The sequence below is a fragment of the Dysidea avara genome, chromosome 8, assembly GCF_963678975.1.
Source record: "Dysidea avara chromosome 8, odDysAvar1.4, whole genome shotgun sequence".
NCBI lineage: Eukaryota > Metazoa > Porifera > Demospongiae > Dictyoceratida > Dysideidae > Dysidea > Dysidea avara.
This window is the reverse complement of record NC_089279.1, coordinates 19,484,765-19,501,939: the sequence shown is the minus strand read 5'-3', so window position 1 is coordinate 19,501,939 and position 17,175 is coordinate 19,484,765. Positions and strand designations below refer to the sequence as shown.

The 17,175-nt window shown below is 37.8% G+C and overlaps 1 protein-coding gene across 6 annotated transcripts; it reads left to right on the top strand.

Moving 5' to 3' along the window:
- The first annotated feature begins 4,930 nt into the window (after positions 1-4,930).
- On the top strand, positions 4,931-16,506 carry LOC136264084 (protein NLRC3-like). 6 transcript variants are annotated; one of them, XM_066058774.1, is made up of 6 exons: positions 5,109-5,312; positions 5,372-5,535; positions 13,346-13,403; positions 13,447-13,704; positions 13,762-13,806; positions 13,865-16,506. In XM_066058774.1, the coding sequence occupies exons 2-6, from the start codon at positions 5,533-5,535 to the stop codon at positions 16,141-16,143; spliced, it is 2,643 nt and encodes an 880-aa protein (XP_065914846.1). In that variant the 5' UTR covers positions 5,109-5,312; positions 5,372-5,532; the 3' UTR covers positions 16,144-16,506. The 6 variants fall into 6 exon arrangements, with proteins under 6 accessions (XP_065914844.1, XP_065914847.1, XP_065914842.1 ...); XM_066058770.1 differs by having other exon boundaries at positions 5,108-5,312; positions 13,447-13,806; XM_066058772.1 differs by lacking the exons at positions 5,109-5,312; positions 5,372-5,535 and adding an exon at positions 4,931-5,076 and having other exon boundaries at positions 13,447-13,806.
- The last annotated feature ends 669 nt before the right edge of the window (positions 16,507-17,175 follow it).

The following is a 17,175-nucleotide window of genomic DNA, read 5'->3' as shown; positions in this document are numbered from 1 at the left end:
TTTACTTCATTATTGTTTAAAAAATTAATGATTGGTCCAGCAATTACTCAGGTGAAAGTGCTGTCAGAAGAACTGGGTCTTACATTTATGAGAAGTCTCTTGCCACTGATGGTACTGATATGAAGGTGTGTATTGTGGGTCCAGACTATGCTCATGCTGAAGCAAGAAAATACTATCTGATGAGTAGCATGGATTTCGTAGGGAAGAAGTTGTGAATCTCAACTAATTACTACAGTCAATGACCTTGTGTAGAGTGTCTTAACCAGAAGGGACAATGTGACATACTACTTTTGGACTTCTTTTGATAGAGTTTCGCACTCTCTCCTGTTCCATAAGTTGTCTCACTATGGAATCAATGGAACACTTCTTTTCTGGCTCAGATCATTCCTAAATGGCAGATCACAGTATGTTGTATTAGAAAACCAGAAAAGCCACTCTGCTCCAGTTCTATCAGGTGTACCTCAAGGTACTGTGTTTGCACCTTTACTATTCTTACTCTACATCAATGACCTACCTATAGCTATCTGTGCCTGCAATAAAATTAAGTTATTTATGCTGGTGACGTTTTGTTGTACTCTTTTATACACACTGCAGATGACTATATTACTTTATAACAAGATTTGGACATGCTAGCTTAATGGTCACACACTTGGATGATGTCATTCAATCCTCAAATTTTTAAGAGTGACAAACAAGAGAAATCCCATCCTTAATACTTGCTACATTTGAGAACACACTAATCAAGGAAGTTTTGTCTGCTACTATATCTAGGGGTTACCATTGACAGGCAACAGCAAGCTCACTTAGAATGATCATGTTCAAATAATTGTTAATAAAGCTAACCAAATCAATGCCTTTCTACACAGAAATCTATGTCACTGCCCAAGTTGTGTAAAGTGCAATTGTTGCAAAAGTATAGTTAGATCTATTGTGGAATATGCATCACCTGTTTGGGATCCCCTCACAACAATCAATATGAACAAAATTGAAGCCATCCAGAACTGAAGAGAGCTGCCAGATTCTGTCTAAATGATTTTTTGAGATACTCCAGTGATTCTAATATGCTGACTACAGTATACCTACACTACAACAGAGAAGAGTCAGAGCTAAACTCATAAGGTCATACAAGATTATTAATGACCACATTGATATCCCTAAAGATTTCTTTATCTCGTGTGACCCTCGATTAAGGAATGGATATTTTCAACAACTAATGACGAACATTGGTTCATATAAATTTTCCTTTTCCCCTCTGTAATTAAGCTTTGGAACCCACTCCCCTACATAGTTAACTCTCTCTCCTTAGATTAGTTTGTAATAAGTAATTATATCTGTGCGTTACAATCTTGTGAGATTTCTGCACAGTAAAACAAATAAATAAATGAATAAATTACTGAAATATATAAATAGTTAAATATTCTTATATACCCTGTGGTTTATTTGATGTAACTATGGGAGAAATCCATTTGTAGCAGTACCCTTGTTTAACAGCTAAATACAACAGTTAGCCTTTATGTTACTTTTACAACTGCTATAGATATTTTTTCAGTAGTTAAGGGTGTCATGTATGGGGGGGGGGTACTTAAGTGACTTCTACTAGTTGCAGAAGTTTTCAGCTTCTTGCAGTTGTGTTTCACTAGGCACATGGCATCTTCACAAATGCTTCTCAATGAACTGCTGTTCCCAATCACACTATCACTGCTGTGCTACTACTATAAATTAATGCTGTCACAAAATGATGACCTAATATAGGTATATGATCCAGGGGCGTAGGAAAATATTTAACTTATGGGTGCCCAGTGGTAAAGCTGTAGACAAAAAAAAAAAAAAAGACAAAAGGTCTTAAACTGATAGCAGTGGCTGCATATTCTATTGCTGATAATCAAAATCAATATTTATAACTACATAGTTGACTACACAACTTCTCTGAATGAATATTGTGACTGCTTTATTAGAGTCATTGACTGCTCTATTAGAGTAACTGGATTGTTTCAGTAATACGTTTATAGTACACTGTGCTGACACCCGTTAGTTACGCCACTGGAAATATGGCACCCACTCCTGATATCTTTAACAATATTATCACATTAGAGCTGTGACCTGGACCAAGTGTATCTAACCAATTATTTTCTTCCCATGCCAATTAATTAACTTATTGGGTTTATTTTTTACAAAATAATTCGGCATCAAACACATGCTGTTTGACATAAAAATAAGGACATTTGCAATGAAACATCAGAGAGTCTGACACCAACTGGAATCCAACACAAATCATGCATTTGGAATCTCAAAATGGAATCTGGAGCTTGGGCATCTCTAATACAAAAATGGAATCTCGACATAAATGCTCTTTTTTCTGTATGTATTTCTTGCATTTTATCTTGTGTGCTGCGTAGCAACTGATTAACTTGATTGTTGCATCACCCTCAGCAATAACCAATTGAGGAGAGAGATGTCTTGTTTTGTTAAGACAAAATACAACTTAAGTACAGGGGTCTAGACTCAGGGGTACCATGCACTGGGTGGACAGTACAGGAGCCCTGGCCAGACTTACACTATTAAATTACAATAGCATGCAGAAAAGTTCAGTTTAGGCAAACCGATAGGTACCAGTATGGGGAGGCTCTAGAATTAAAAATCCTGTATGAGCAGGAGACAGCAATGCGAGCAGCCTGCTCAAACAGGGATCTTATAGATGTCTTTGTCACTTCATAAAGCATTGGCTACTTGGGCAATTGTGTCTGGCCTAAACAACCAATCTCGATGGTAATGAGATTAGCTAACAGATAAGCCAGAAAGCTGAATGTCATATTGTAAACAGCTATACCGGTCTTCCTTCCAAGCTCTAGCAGCCAAAAGATGTTGTTGGTATTGGTGGGAATATATAGTTAGTTTGAACAAATAGATGGAATTAATGGAAACTAACACCAAGTCAGGTCTGCTAAGGATGGAGGAAAGATTGGTTGGAATGCATGGTGCTAGGAGGGCAAGATATCCTGGAAGGTTAGCATAGAGTTTAAAACTGTCAGGTAAGTGCTGTTGGAGTCCATGAAAGAGAACCTGTAGGACTGAATCGCGTCTCCAGGTATACCTGCCTTGATCAAGAGCAACAGGTAGGGTCCGCAATCCGAAAAATCAACTTCTACAAATCAATCCCCCTACCATTGTGGGATGTTCATTGTAGTATCCCAGTGCTTGATCCACCATGAAACCGGAGGCACGATTGTTGTCTTCACAGAAATATTGTTTTCAGTATTTCGCAAGATGCAAACTTTATTTTTTAAATTTCGTGCTCCACACATAGGACCGGATGAAACTTGCTACTTAGCCAAATGGTATCCAGAGTTGTTGTAGTTGAAAAGTATACTCACAAAAATAAGTAAATAACTCGCTGGGTGCCCGGCACAGGGTTGCTTTCTTTGAAAAAACAGACAAAGAGATACGACGTTTCGAATTCAAACTGCCCTACCACCCAGGGCAAGAGAAGCCAACTCTTCCTCATAGTGTTTCGATACGGTTGGGTGCATAGTCTGTCTATGCTGTTAGTTTGGAAAAGATCTGAGACTTCTCACCATCTGGGTGACGAACGTCAAAATTTTCTGCAGCATCAAAGAATTCTGTCGCGCTTTCTAGCCAATTCCAGCGCCTCTGCAGCCACAACAATCATCAATTATAAACTAAAACTATGGCAAAAGATGTCCCTGAACGTTTGGTAGCAGCGGTTGTCAATTATTATTTCATCCACGGCTTCCACGCCTCGTTCTAAGCTATGCATCAAGGGAGGCAGCAAAATCGGGTGAAATTTAACTTCACCTCTTACGCTCCACAGCGGCTTCAAATCTTCACTAGATCACCCTACATCACCATTATGCTGCAAAACATCCAAAAACAAACCGAAAAAAGCACATAATCTGTCATTTTTGATTCGAGCTGGGTGGAGCTCCTGGTGAGCTGCTGGTATAGTCTACTGCATCATATGAAATCACAGAAACACCAACTACTACTACTACCAAACGTTTTGATCCATCATTTATCATCATTCTAAACAAAATTAAGTGACCAGTGTGGCATCAGAAGTACTGGAAAGCACTTTGGTACCATTGAGAGAATCCCTTGAAATGACGCACGAAACTTTTGATGTTCTTCACCCAGATGGTGAGAAGTCTCAGATCCTATCCAGACTAACAGCATAGACAGACTATGCATCCAACCTTATCACATCACTATGAGGAAGAGTTGGCTTTTCTTGTCTTGGCTGGTAGGGCAGTTTGAATTCGAAAATTTGTGTTTCGTTTTCTGCTTTTTGAGAGAAAGCGACCCTGTGCCGGGAACCCAGTGAATCATTTGCTTATTACTGTGCGTACTTTTTAACTACATTAACTCTAGATAATATCTAGCTAAGCAGCAAGTTCTATCCTGTTCTTTGTGTGGAGCACGAAATTTTAAAAATAATATTTGCATCTCACGAAATACTAAAATCGATATTTCTGTGAAGACAACAATCGTGCCTCCGGTTTCATGGTGAATCTTGCAATGGGATACCACAATGAACATCCCACAATGGTAGGGGGATCGATTTGTAAAAGTTGATTTTTCGGATTGCGGACCCTACAACAGGACATCCAGCCAAGATATGGTTTGTTGTGGGATGAGGAGCTTGACAAAGGGCACATTTAGGGCTAGCGATGATGTTTCATCTAGCCAGGTTCATAGGAGTTGGTAGAGTATCACAACCAGCATGTAGTCTAGCAAGAAGGACAGCTGTTTCTCAGGGAGGCCATACATCAATCCCTTCCATAAAGGACAAGCTTGCTCCAGAGTGATAATGTCTAAAAATTTATATAGCTAAGCAGTGAAATTTTTGATAAATGGAAGAGCGGGCGCCGGTCCAAACATGTGATAAGTGGTGCAGCACGTGACCACCCTTAAGCTTAGTTGTGGCATAGATAATAGAGTAAAGTACTCTATTATCTATGGTTGTGGTATGATTGAGCTGAAGGTTTATTTGAAGATTCAGTTATCATGGCGTTTATAAAGCCAAACAAAGAAGGATTCGATTACCTGGTTATGTAACTAGTAAGTTTGTAACTTTTTAATACCTTATGTATGTAGCCAGACTACACGAGCTGTGACCATAGATTATATATTCCTGCTGTGACGTACATGACATTATGAAAGTTTCTATATCGGATCGCTAGCTAGTGCGTGGCTACGTAGTTAAATTTACGGCACGTAGCGTGTGACCGACGAAACCTTGTCTTCACACTCGATGGAACCATCTGGCATGGCATGCCACATAGATGTAGTACATGGTGAGTGTATTAAAGTTTTAAGGTGATGCTGCATAGCTAATAAAGGTATTAAAACTCAGATTGGCACACCTGACAAAAGTTTTAGCAAGTCGCAAACTGCTATTAGCTACTTGGTTGTAGACTGAATATATTTAGCTACGTATTGATGGCGTGATTGATGGCCACTTGTCTTCACACCCGATGGAGCCATCTGGCATGGCATGCCACATAGATGTAGTACATGGTGAGTGTATTAAAGTTTTAAGGTGATGCTGCATAGCTAATAAAGGTATTAAAACTCACACCTGACAAAAGTTTAGCTATCCGCAACCTGTGTGGTCCAAATATTTGAGTATAGTAGAGGCATAGATCCTGTAAAGGATCTATGGTAGAGGACACAGAAAACTTACATGGCACAGGAAGTACTAATTGTTTTAATGCGTGATATCGTACAAATGCTGCTGAAGGGTACTTTCTAAATTCAAAGGTGATCCAATTGAGGTTTTCTTATAAAATTTATTTTTATTAACATGAGTCACTGCAACACGTAAATGTTATGCACCTATCAATAGCTACCCCCTCCCAGGATCACTAATGAAACAGAATTTCAGTTCTTAAAGTGTATTTGCTACGTGGAGGGGGGATTTGACCACTAGTTATTCCCCCATGCGTGTGTAGAGGATTAGATTTTTAAAAAGTCAAATCCCCACCATTTCCCCCACTATGCCTGGTAGGAGTAGGTGTGGGGTAATATTGATAGGTGCATTATGCCATTCTGAATATGCATAACTTGTTATTGATTTTCATATCTGCTTTCTATTCACAAGTACTATTGTTTAATATCATATTGAATAAAACAAAAATTTCAACAATTGCATATAATAATAATAATAATCTAATCAAAAACAGCCAAGCTGTAAAAAAAGGTGCGGCCCCCAAAAAGGTCATGGTGAAAAAAGATTTCGTGAAATCCAAGGTGGCGGCCAAGAAATGGCTGTGATGGTAGGTTAATGGTTAAATTTTAATAACGACAACTCAGGTGAATTTGGTGCCAAGACCAAGTGGCACAAAATTCACCTGAATTGTCGTTATTAAAATGTAACCATTAACCTACCATCACAGCCATTTCTTGGCCGCCACCTTGGATTTCACATCTTTTTTCACCATGGCCTTTTTGGGGGCCGCACTTTTTTTTACAGTTTGGCTGTTTTTGATTAGATATCACTTCTTTTTGTATTTGTATACTGCAAAGCCGGCCTATGGCTGGCTTTGGGGCTTTTTTAACCCATGTGTTTTTTTCTTTACCACAGGAAGAAGAAAAGAACTTAAAGAAGATTTTTAATGCTTCAATTATTTTTGATTTTATTAGTAATTATACAAATTATATACATATATTTATTACATGCCCATTATTCCCCACAGGATATTTTTTTGCAACTGATCTCCCTACTGGGTGACTTGAAATGTAGCTGAACTATATACAGGATGGTTTCTTTGTAGCTGAACTCTCTACAAGGTGACCTCTTCTAGCTGGTCTCTCTACAGGGTGATTTGTTTGCAGCTAAACTCTCTACATGGTGGTTTCTTTGTAGCTGAACTCTCTACATGATGGTTTCTTTGTAGCTGAACTCTCTATAAGGTGACTTCGTCTAGCTGAACTCTCTACAGGGTGATTTTTTTTGTAGCTGAACTCTCTACAGGGTGATTTGTTTGCAGCTGAACTCTCTACATGATGGTTTCTTTGTAGCTGAACTCTCTACAAGGTGACTTCGTCCAGCTGATCTCTCTACGAGGTGATTTGTTTCTAGCTGAACTCTCTACAGGTGATTTGTTTGCAGCTAAACTCTCTACATGGTGGTTTCTTTGTAGCTGAACTCCCTACATGATGGTTTCTTTGTAGCTGAACTCTCTACAAGGTAACTTCTTCTCTACAGGGTGATTTGTTGTAGTTGAATTCTCTACAAGGTGGTTTGTTTGAGGCTGAACTCTCTACATGGCGGTTTCTTTGTAGCTGAACTCTCTACAGAGTGATTTGTTTGCAGCTGAACTCTCTACATGATGGTTTCTTTGTAACTGAACACTCTACAAGGTGACTTCTTCTAGCTGATCTTTCTACAGGGTGAATTGTTTGTAGCTGAACTATCTACAAGGTAACTTCTTCTAGCTGATCTCTCTACAGGGTGATTTGTTTGTAACTGAACTCTCTACATGATGGTTTCTTTGTAGCTGAACTCTCTACAAGGTGACTTCTTCTAGCTTATACCTCTACAGGGGGATTTATTTGTAGCTGAACTCTCTACAAGTGATTATTTGCAGCTGAACTCTTTATGTGGTGGTTTCTTTGTAGCTGAACTCTCTACAAGGTGACCTCTTCTAGCTGATCTCTCTACAGGGTGATTTGTTTCTAGCTGAACTCTCTTTAGGTGATTTTTTGCAGCTAAACACTCTACATGGTAGTTTCTTTGTAGCTGAACTCTGTACATAATGGTTTCTTTGTAGCTGAACTCTTTCCAAGGTGACTTCTTCTAGCTGATCTTTCTACTGGGTGATTTGCTTGCAGCTGAACTCTCTACATGGTGGTTTCTTTGTTGCTGAACTCTCTACAAGGTGAATTCTTTTACCTGATCTCTCTACAGGGTAATTTGTTTGTAACTGAACTCTGTAAAAGGCGCGTTTTTGTGGGTGAACTCACTGCAGGTTGATTTGTTTGTAGCTGAACTCACTAAAGGGTGATTTGCTTGTAGCTGAACTCCTTGCATTGTGTCTAGTTTCTAGCTGATCTCTCTACAGGGTGATTTGTTTGTAGCTGATCTCTATACAAGTTGATTTGTGTGTAGCTGATCTCTCTGCAGGTTGATTAATTTGTAGTCGATCTCTCTACAGTGTAATTTGTTTGTAGCTGAACTGTCTATAAGGTGATTTGTTTGTAGCTGATCTCTCTGCAGGTTGATTTGTTTTAGCTGAACTCTCTACAGGCTGATTTACTTGTAGCTGAACTCCTTACATTGTGTCTAGTTTCTAGCTGATCTCTCTACAGGTTGATTTGTTTGTAGCCAATCTCTCTACAGGGTAATTTGTTTGTAGCTGAACTCTCTATAAGGTGATTTGTTTGCAGCTGAACTCTCTACATGGTGGTTTCTTTGTTGCTGAACTCTCTACAGGGTGTTTTGCTTGTAACTGAACTCTCTGCAGGGTGATTTGTTTCTAGCTTATCTCTCTACAGGTTGATTTGTGTGTAACTGGTCTCTCTACAAGCTGATTTGTTTGTAGCTGATCTCTCTGCAGGTTGATTTGTTTGTAGCTGAACTCTCTGCAAAGTGTTTTGTTTGTAGCTGACCTCTCTTCAGGGTGATTTGTTTCTTTCTACAGGGTGATTTTTTGTAACTGACCTCTCTTCATGGTGATTTGTTTCTAGCTGATTGCTCTACAGGTTGATTTGTTTGTAGATGAACTCTCTACAGGGTGATTTGTTTGTAGCTGATCTCTATACAAGTTGATTTGTGTGTAGCTGATTTCTCTGCAGGGTGATTTGTTTGTAGCCGATCTCTCTACAAGGTAATTTGTTTGTAGCTGAACTATCTATAAGGTGATTTGTTTGTAGCTGATCTCTCTGCAGATTGATTTGTTTTAGCTGAACTCTCTACAGGGTGATTTGTTTCTAGCTTATCTCTCTACAGGTTGATTTGTGTGTAACTGATCTCTCTACAAGCTGATTTGTTTGTAGCTGATCTCTCTACAGGTTGATTTGTTTCTAGATGATCTCTCTACAGGTTGATTTGTTTGTTGCTGATCGCTCTAAAGGTTGATTTGTTTGTAGCTGAACTCTCTGCAAAGTGTTTTGTTTGTAGTTGATCTCTCTACAAGATGATTTTTTGTAGCTGACCTCTCTTCAGGGTGATTTGTTTCTAGCGGATATCCCTACAGGGTGATTTTTTGTAGCTGACCTCTTTGCAGGTTGATTTGTTTCTAGCTGATCGCTTTACAGGTTGGTTTGTTTGTAGCTGAACTCTCTACAGGGTGATTTGCTTGTAGCTGACCTCTCTTCAGGGTGATTTGTTTCTAGCTGATATCACTACAGGGTAATTTTTTGTAGCTGACCTCTCTTCAGGGTGATTTGTTTCTAGCTGATTGCTCTACAGTTTGGTTAGTTTGTAGCTGAACTCTCTACAGGGTGATTTGCTTGTAGCTGAACTCCTTACATTGTGTCTAGTTTCTAGCTGATCTCTCTACAAGTTGATTTGTGTGTAGCTGATCTCTCTTGCAGGTTGATTTGTTTTAGCTGAACTCTCTACAGGGTGATTTGCTTGTAGCTGAACTCCTTACATTGTGTCTAGTTTCTAGCTGATCTCTCTACAGGGTAATTTGTTTGTAGCTGAACTCTCTATAAGGTGATTTGTTTGTAGCTGATCTCTCTGCAGGTTGATTTGTTTTAGCTGAACTCTCTACAGGGTGATTGCTTGTAGCTGAACTCCTTACATTGTGTCTAGTTTCTAGCTGATGTCTCTACAGAGTGATTTTTTTATAGCTGATCTCTCTACAAGTTGATTTGTGTGTAGCTGATCTCTCTGCAGGTTGATTTGTTTGTAGAAGATCTCTCTACAGGGTAATTTGTTTGTAGCTGAACTCTCTATAAGGTGATTTGTTTGTAGCTGATCTCTCTGCAGGTTGATTTGTTTTAGCTGAACTCTCTACAGGGTGATTGCTTGTAGCTGAACTCCTTACATTGTGTCTAGTTTCTAGTTGATGTCTCTACAGGGTGATTTTTTGTAGCTGAACTCTCTATAGGGTGATTTGTTTCTAGCTTATCTCTCTACAGGTAGATTTGTGTTGATTTGTTCATTGCTGATCGCTCTAAAGGTTGATTTGTTGTAGCTGAACACTCTGCAAAGTGTTTTATTTGTAGCTGATCTCTCTACAGGGTAATTTGTTTGTAGTTGAACTCTCTCCACAGTGACTTGTGTGTAGCTGAATTCTCTAGAGAGTGACTTAATTGTAGCTGAATTCTCTACAGGGTGCATGACTTGTTTATAGCTGAACTTTCTTCAGTGTGACTTGTAATGTTCTGAATCTCTATAGTGATATATTTGCTTAACTCTCCACATGGTGACTTGCTTCTTGCTGAACTGTCTATAAGATTAACTGTTTGCAGCTGAACTCCCTACAGAATAACTTGTGATGTAATAAAATTCTATAATGGAGTAAATAAATTAGCCGAATGCTCTATTAGGATGACTGTTCTATTAGAGTATCTCGATCTCGCATTTGCTACACGGAGTTGGCTTTAGAATCATAACTCAGTGGTTTGTAATCCTATTCTTCTGTACTACTGCAAGGACTTTCTATGAAGATTATTCCAGCTATACACCGATTTTCAGCTCATTGCTCTAAGCGGTTTGCCTAGTAGGCGTGAAAACTAATACTTTTTTATTCGTAAAAATTGATCGCGTAATTGTGACACAGGTTGGGATTTGTGTCATATCTCCATGGTCTTATCTCGATTCCTTTCAAACCACCAAAAGGCACTCCTACGATGGTTACTCCATCTACATAGCAATTTTCAACTCATTCCATGAAGCGGTTTACCCTGTAGGCGTGACAACAAATCGATCTTGTTTTACGTGAATAATCGGTCATAACTCCTGAACCATTCATCGGATTTGTACCAAATTTGATGCTAGGATTTGCCGTTGGACTCCCTTTCTGTGTGCCAAATTTCATGGCGATCGGAGTACGCGTTTGCTTGTTATAGCAGTTTTGCAAGTGTGCGAAAAGATCAAGAAGAAAAAAAAACTAAGAAAAAAAACGAAACTTTGGCAGCTCGTATCTCGGAAATGGCTGGAGCGATTTCCTTCAAATTTGGAATGTAGACTCCCCTGGCTGGCGGGCAACTGTGTAGCAAGTTTGGTTCCAATCGGATAAGTGATCACTGAGGTGTGAAAATGACGTTTTCGTTCTTCCTGTCAATATACTCACGGGTGTGGCGCACCGGCTTCTTGGGCCGCACGACACACTACCGTGTGTCTTGATATGTATCATGGACCCTAGTGATTTGCCTGATATGTACATCCAAGCCCACAGGCCACAGGTCCGAGGGCATGAGTGTAAATATCAGGGAAATCACGAGCGCATGTGGTACAACTAATGCGTACCATTCTGAATCAGTGTTGGGACAGTTGCTTTTTAAAGTAACTAGTTACATATTACTTGCAACTGAACTATTTAGTTACAGTTACATATTACCCATAAAATAAAGTGACTATAATAATATTACATGTTATATTACTTTGTGTCCACAGCCTTAAGCTGTCACGTGTGAAACTACCACCTTATCACGTGACATGATTGCATTGTTGCCTTGTTGGACAATGTGCAAATCTTGGTTATAAGTAAGAAGCTGGTGAATAAGCTTCACTCAGTAGGCTTCATTACTTCGTTGTGACTAGGCGTTACTCAGTGGATTACTAATGAGATTAGTAACTTTGTTACTTGTAGTAATAATATTATATAGTATTAAATCTGTTACAGTAACTATATTACTTAGGTAACGTGTTACATTTGCAAGTAAAGTAACTTGAGTTATCAAAGGTATGGTCGTACCGTTAAGTAGGAATCCATGTGATATTTTTGCATGCCACCCAAAATCGCACCTTTAAAAATCATCCTAGAGATATCTTACAAGACGAAAATCACCTTTATGGAGCAGTACTAGTCCATATAATACATAAAACAGTATTAAATGCAACAAAACTCTTACAGGTAAAAATCGCCAAAACATTGAATTTTAGACTGACTGTCTGACTGCCTGATCACAGTCGCAAGTCTAGAGGCCAAACAAAGCAGTGCACGGCCACCATTTTATGCAACAATAGCAAAATCACCAATGGGATGTTCCTTTTGGGAGTGTGTGCCCTCTGTGCCTTGTCTTTTCTTTTATCTTCAATCAGGCTGCTTGTCTTCTTCATCCAACGAAACCATATCGAGGCATAAATTTTCTGTATCAACACTTTCTTTAAGCAGCATAGCTAATAGACGCCACAAGATTATTTAAGGCGCATAGACTACGCTGCTGTACAGAGGAATAGATTATATTCCTTACTGATATAATTTATGACGGATGGTACTGTACGGAGGTACTGATACTAGCTAGATAGCTTCACGATAGGTCAGAAGATTACGCCCATTCTTCATTGTACGCATTATCAATCTATCAATTGAAACCACGATGACACACCCCTTTTGGCACTAGCTGTATTTCAGTGACCACACACCTTCAATTTGGAAGGCTAATTTGACATACTCTATAATCGATCGAAACCACGCCCCTTTTTGGGCAAGTGCACATCTTGCAAGCTGCCTCGAGATACTCTAACACAGCAGTCACCCTAATAGAACAGTCACATGTTTATAGCTAGCTGTATGCCTTAACAAAAAAACTAAACAAACTAGTATATTAAAAATTATAAATTTATAAATAAAGTAGGAATTCAAGCGATAAAAAGTAGTGAAACAAGAGAAGAACGATGGTAGCTATTACAGCCTAGCTCGGTGGGAAATTCCTACTTTGGCATTGAACACAAAATAATTAATGGCTATACCATGCCAAAGTAAGGATTTCCCAATGAGCTATGCTGTAATAGCTACCATCATTCTTCTCTTGTTTCACTACTTTTTATCGCTTGGATTCCTACTTTATTTTTAAATTTATAATTTTTAATATACTAGTATTACCTGTTTTTATAGTGTATTTCATTATATTACTTAGTTACCACAAAAGTAATAATATTACGTAATGCGTCACATAAGTAACATGTTACTCCCAACACTGTCTGAATGCACAAAATATAAAAGTAGTGATGGTGTCACTACTTAGTGAGTATTGTGGCAGAAATTACACCACTTAATATTTATTGCGCTTAGTTTCTTGTGATATTGAATACATTTTGCCATTATTGACTAAAAACCAATTAATGCTAGAAGAGCAGTGTTTTGTTGCCTTGAAATGATGATTTCTTCAATTCATCAGATAATCACAATTCTTGTACTTCTTTGTGTAGAACATTATGGATTTAAAAGCAATTGAAAAATTGGCACAGTTAGAAGCATCTGTACAAGGTATTTTGTATTAGTTTGCATATTAATTACTATAATTTAATAGGTACTGGTGTTCCCACACTAAAGGATCTTTGTGAACATGTTACTCCTTGGTATGCTGCTCAGTGGAAAACTATAGGACTATTACTGGGTCTACCTAAAGCAATGCTTCAAATTATTGAACATGACAATCATAAAGCTGTTGCCTGCTGTAATGCACTGCTAGAGAAATGGATTGAAGTTGATCCATCAGCCTCCTGGAATAAATTGCTCAGTGTATTGAGATCACCTATAATCTCTGGTAGTCTAAGTGTATCTGAAGGTACATTTTCAAGGTACAAAGGTACATGCTTTGTACATGTGCTTTTTGTATCTGTAGGAAGTAATGGCATTGGAGCCATTCAGTGCAGCAGTTCCAACAATGGTATATATGATATTGAATATGGAAATTATATGAAGTTATTTTGGTGTGCATTATGTAGGTCTTAATGCTCTCCTGCTACTGTCTAAAAGGGTTAAAAAGGTCTATGTACATACACGTTTTCTAACCGATACAGCCACTTGGCCACCAGATCCACCTAAAGTATTTACTCCTCTTGTGTTAATTCATCATCAAGGTCAACATACCTTTAAGGAAGCAACAGCAATGGCTAAGTTATTTCAAACTGGAAGCATTGGTAGTGTAGTTTCTGCTGCTAATCAACCTTCTTCTAAGCGTCAAAGACTAGATAACTATATGGCAGGCGTCCTTGAAAGTAGTAAGGTCACAAAAAATGTGACAGAAATGCTTGCTCCATTAGAGAACAATAGTGATCCTCAGTTTGTATTGTTTGAAGGCTCCCCTGGTATTGGAAAATCAGTATTATTAAAGGAGATTGCATACCAGTGGGGAAAGCATGAATTGCTGCAAAAATTTAAGACAGTTCTCTTGTTGTGTCTAAGAGACCCAAGTGTACAGAAAATGTCTACAGTAAGTGATCTGCTTAGTTTTTTCTGTAAACGTGATATAAGGGCTACAGAAATTACAAGTGCATGCAATGCATATATTTTTGATACTGATGGTAAAGATGTAGTATTTTTATTGGATGGCTATGATGAACTACCTGGAGCACTTCAAAATGATAGTTTAATTGCTGATATAATTGCACGACAGGTACTACCCGAATGTGGTTTGATTATCTCATCACGTCCACATGCTTCAGTGCATCTCAGGGATCAAGCTACACTTAGAGTTGACATACTAGGTTTTACAGAACAGGAACAAAAGCATTTTATTGAACACGCACTACAAAGACAACCAGAAAAGATTACAGAACTTATTCATTATCTCGATTCCCATCTTACCATAAGCAGCTTATGCTATGCTCCTTTTAATATGGTTGTACTAGTGTTTCTGTGCAAGCAGGGTGTGCCTTTACCAAAGAATTCAACTGAATTGTATAATTATTTCATATGTCTCACAATATCTCGACATTTAGTGAAATCAGGTGTATCTATAGAGAAGGACATAACGGACCTCACTGATATTCCTGATCCATGTGGAAAGGTTATACAGCAGCTTTCACAACTTTCATTAAAAGCACTAAGTAAAAATCAGTTGGTATTTACATTGAATGAAATCAAAGAATATTGCCCATTAATAGAAACTATAAATGGAGCTATTAATGGATTTGGACTGTTACAAACTGTAGAACATTACGGGATTTCACGGACAACAAAAACTTTCAATTTCACTCATTTTTCTGTCCAGGAATTTCTGGCAGCTCACTACTTAGCTAATCTATCACCCCAAGAAGAGCTTACATTTCTGAAAAGAAACTTTTGGAGAGATGATCATGCAAACATGTTTATGCTGTATGTGGCACTCACTAAAGGGCAAAAAGAGTCCTTTAAACAATTTCTCTGTGATAATAATGATGCACTTGTCATTGCTGATAAGTTTCTGTCTGATCCATTAAAGTGCCTTCGTCTTTTTCGATGTTTCAGTGAAGCTGATGACATGAATGCTTGTAAAAAAATTGAAACAAAGTACTCTAAAAGGGAAATCAGCTTTCGTTACATGACTTTGTCACCAAATGATGTAGAATCTATTGCCATTTTACTGACTTGTTCATCCATTAAAAATTGGAAGAAACTCTACCTGTACAGTTGTTATATTCAAGATCAAGGTGTTCGCATACTACACCGTGCACTGGCTGATAGTAATGTTGCTATTGAAGAACTTCAGTTATCACACAATGGCCTTACTGCATCATCAGACAATTCTATTTGTGATCTGGTTATCACATGCAAAGTAAAGGTTCTGATAATAGGTGAAAACTATGCTTTAGGAGAAACAGAGAATTTTTACCCTAATATTGTATCTCACCCATCATCTGTCTTAAAGAGGTTAGATATCTGGAGCAATAACCTGTCATCAAGTGCTGCTATTTCATTGTTTACTGCACTAAAGCAACCTAATCATCTCAGATGGCTTTATATTAGCTATAATGACATTGATGATGAGGCATGCAATGTTATTGCTGCTATGCTTAAGCACAACAAGACTTTGGAGCGCTTAATGCTATATCAAAATCCTATTAGTGAAGAGGCAGCATTAGGAATAATGAAAGCCCTTGAAAACAATGAAACACTGCTAGAGCTACGGTTGCCTAAATATTCTGATGATGTTACCAAATCGATAGCAATATTGCAAGAAACAGTTAATAAAAATAGGGAACTCAATCACTGCAACAATGAATTGGATGTTAACCATTATTGACAAGTAAGGGTATATGGCATTATTACACAACACCAAAAAGTGTATTTGTATGTATGTGTAAATGTGTTGTACACATCATGCACTACTGTGGTATATGTGGTGTGTAGGAGATGATAGTTCACATTTGCCTCGTTAAATTACAAATGTGAAGTATCATCTCCTACACATCATGTACCCCACTCAAATACATTTTATGTATAACATTGAATATCACATTTAGAGCTAATCACATAATATATGCACAAATATGCATTTTATTGTAGTGTTAGTGTGTAGTATTTTGTTGTTATACTAACAATCTTGTGGCACATTCTAGCAACAGTTTACTAGGTTTGTTATTATCAAGTAATATTGTTTCACTACTAAAAATGGTACAAGTATATAGTATTCTAATTTGACGCACACATGCATATACAGTCAGCTGCTCTAATAAAACACTCACCCATTTACAAGGGGATCACCTCAGATGTATACCACAACAGTCAAGTTGTGAACAAAATGGAGCACATTTCAAATCAAAGATGGTGGCCATTGATTAAATGGCTGCAATCATGCTAATTTTATGAACATGGTAATGCTGTAAATATTCAACATACTGTAAGTCAGGAAAAATTCATCGTCAAAAAATTTTCGTCACTGGCTGTATTGACGAAAATTAAAACGACAAATTTATTTTTACTATATAATTTGCGCATACAAATAGCTATTAATGCATAGTTATTCTGTCAAAAATTTTTTGTCAATTATGTGAGTGATGAAAATATGCTGCGTCGAAATTTTAATAAACAAAAATTTTCCTGATTTACAATACAGAGATTGTCATGTAGGTGTGTGACAACTAATTTCTATATGCAAATGCTTATATACCAGATTGTAAGGTGTAAGCTGTGCTAGCCACTTACAGTATATATAGAAATTGTTAAGTGTTGTTAAATAGTTACCTTACACTTTACCTTTTTCACAGTTAAATTTCCTTGCAACGACTAAAACAATTGTACATACCATAACAGACAGTCAGGTACAAACTACTTG

What these genes read in the sequence shown, in the direction of transcription:
- LOC136264084 (XM_066058771.1), top strand. An exon ending in GTTAGAAGCATCTGTACAAG is followed by an intron (nt 13,404 to 13,446) that starts GTATTTTGTATT and finishes ATAATTTAATAG; the next exon opens with GTACTGGTGTTCCCACACTA. An exon ending in GTGCAGCAGTTCCAACAATG is followed by an intron (nt 13,807 to 13,864) that starts GTATATATGATA and finishes TGCATTATGTAG; the next exon opens with GTCTTAATGCTCTCCTGCTA.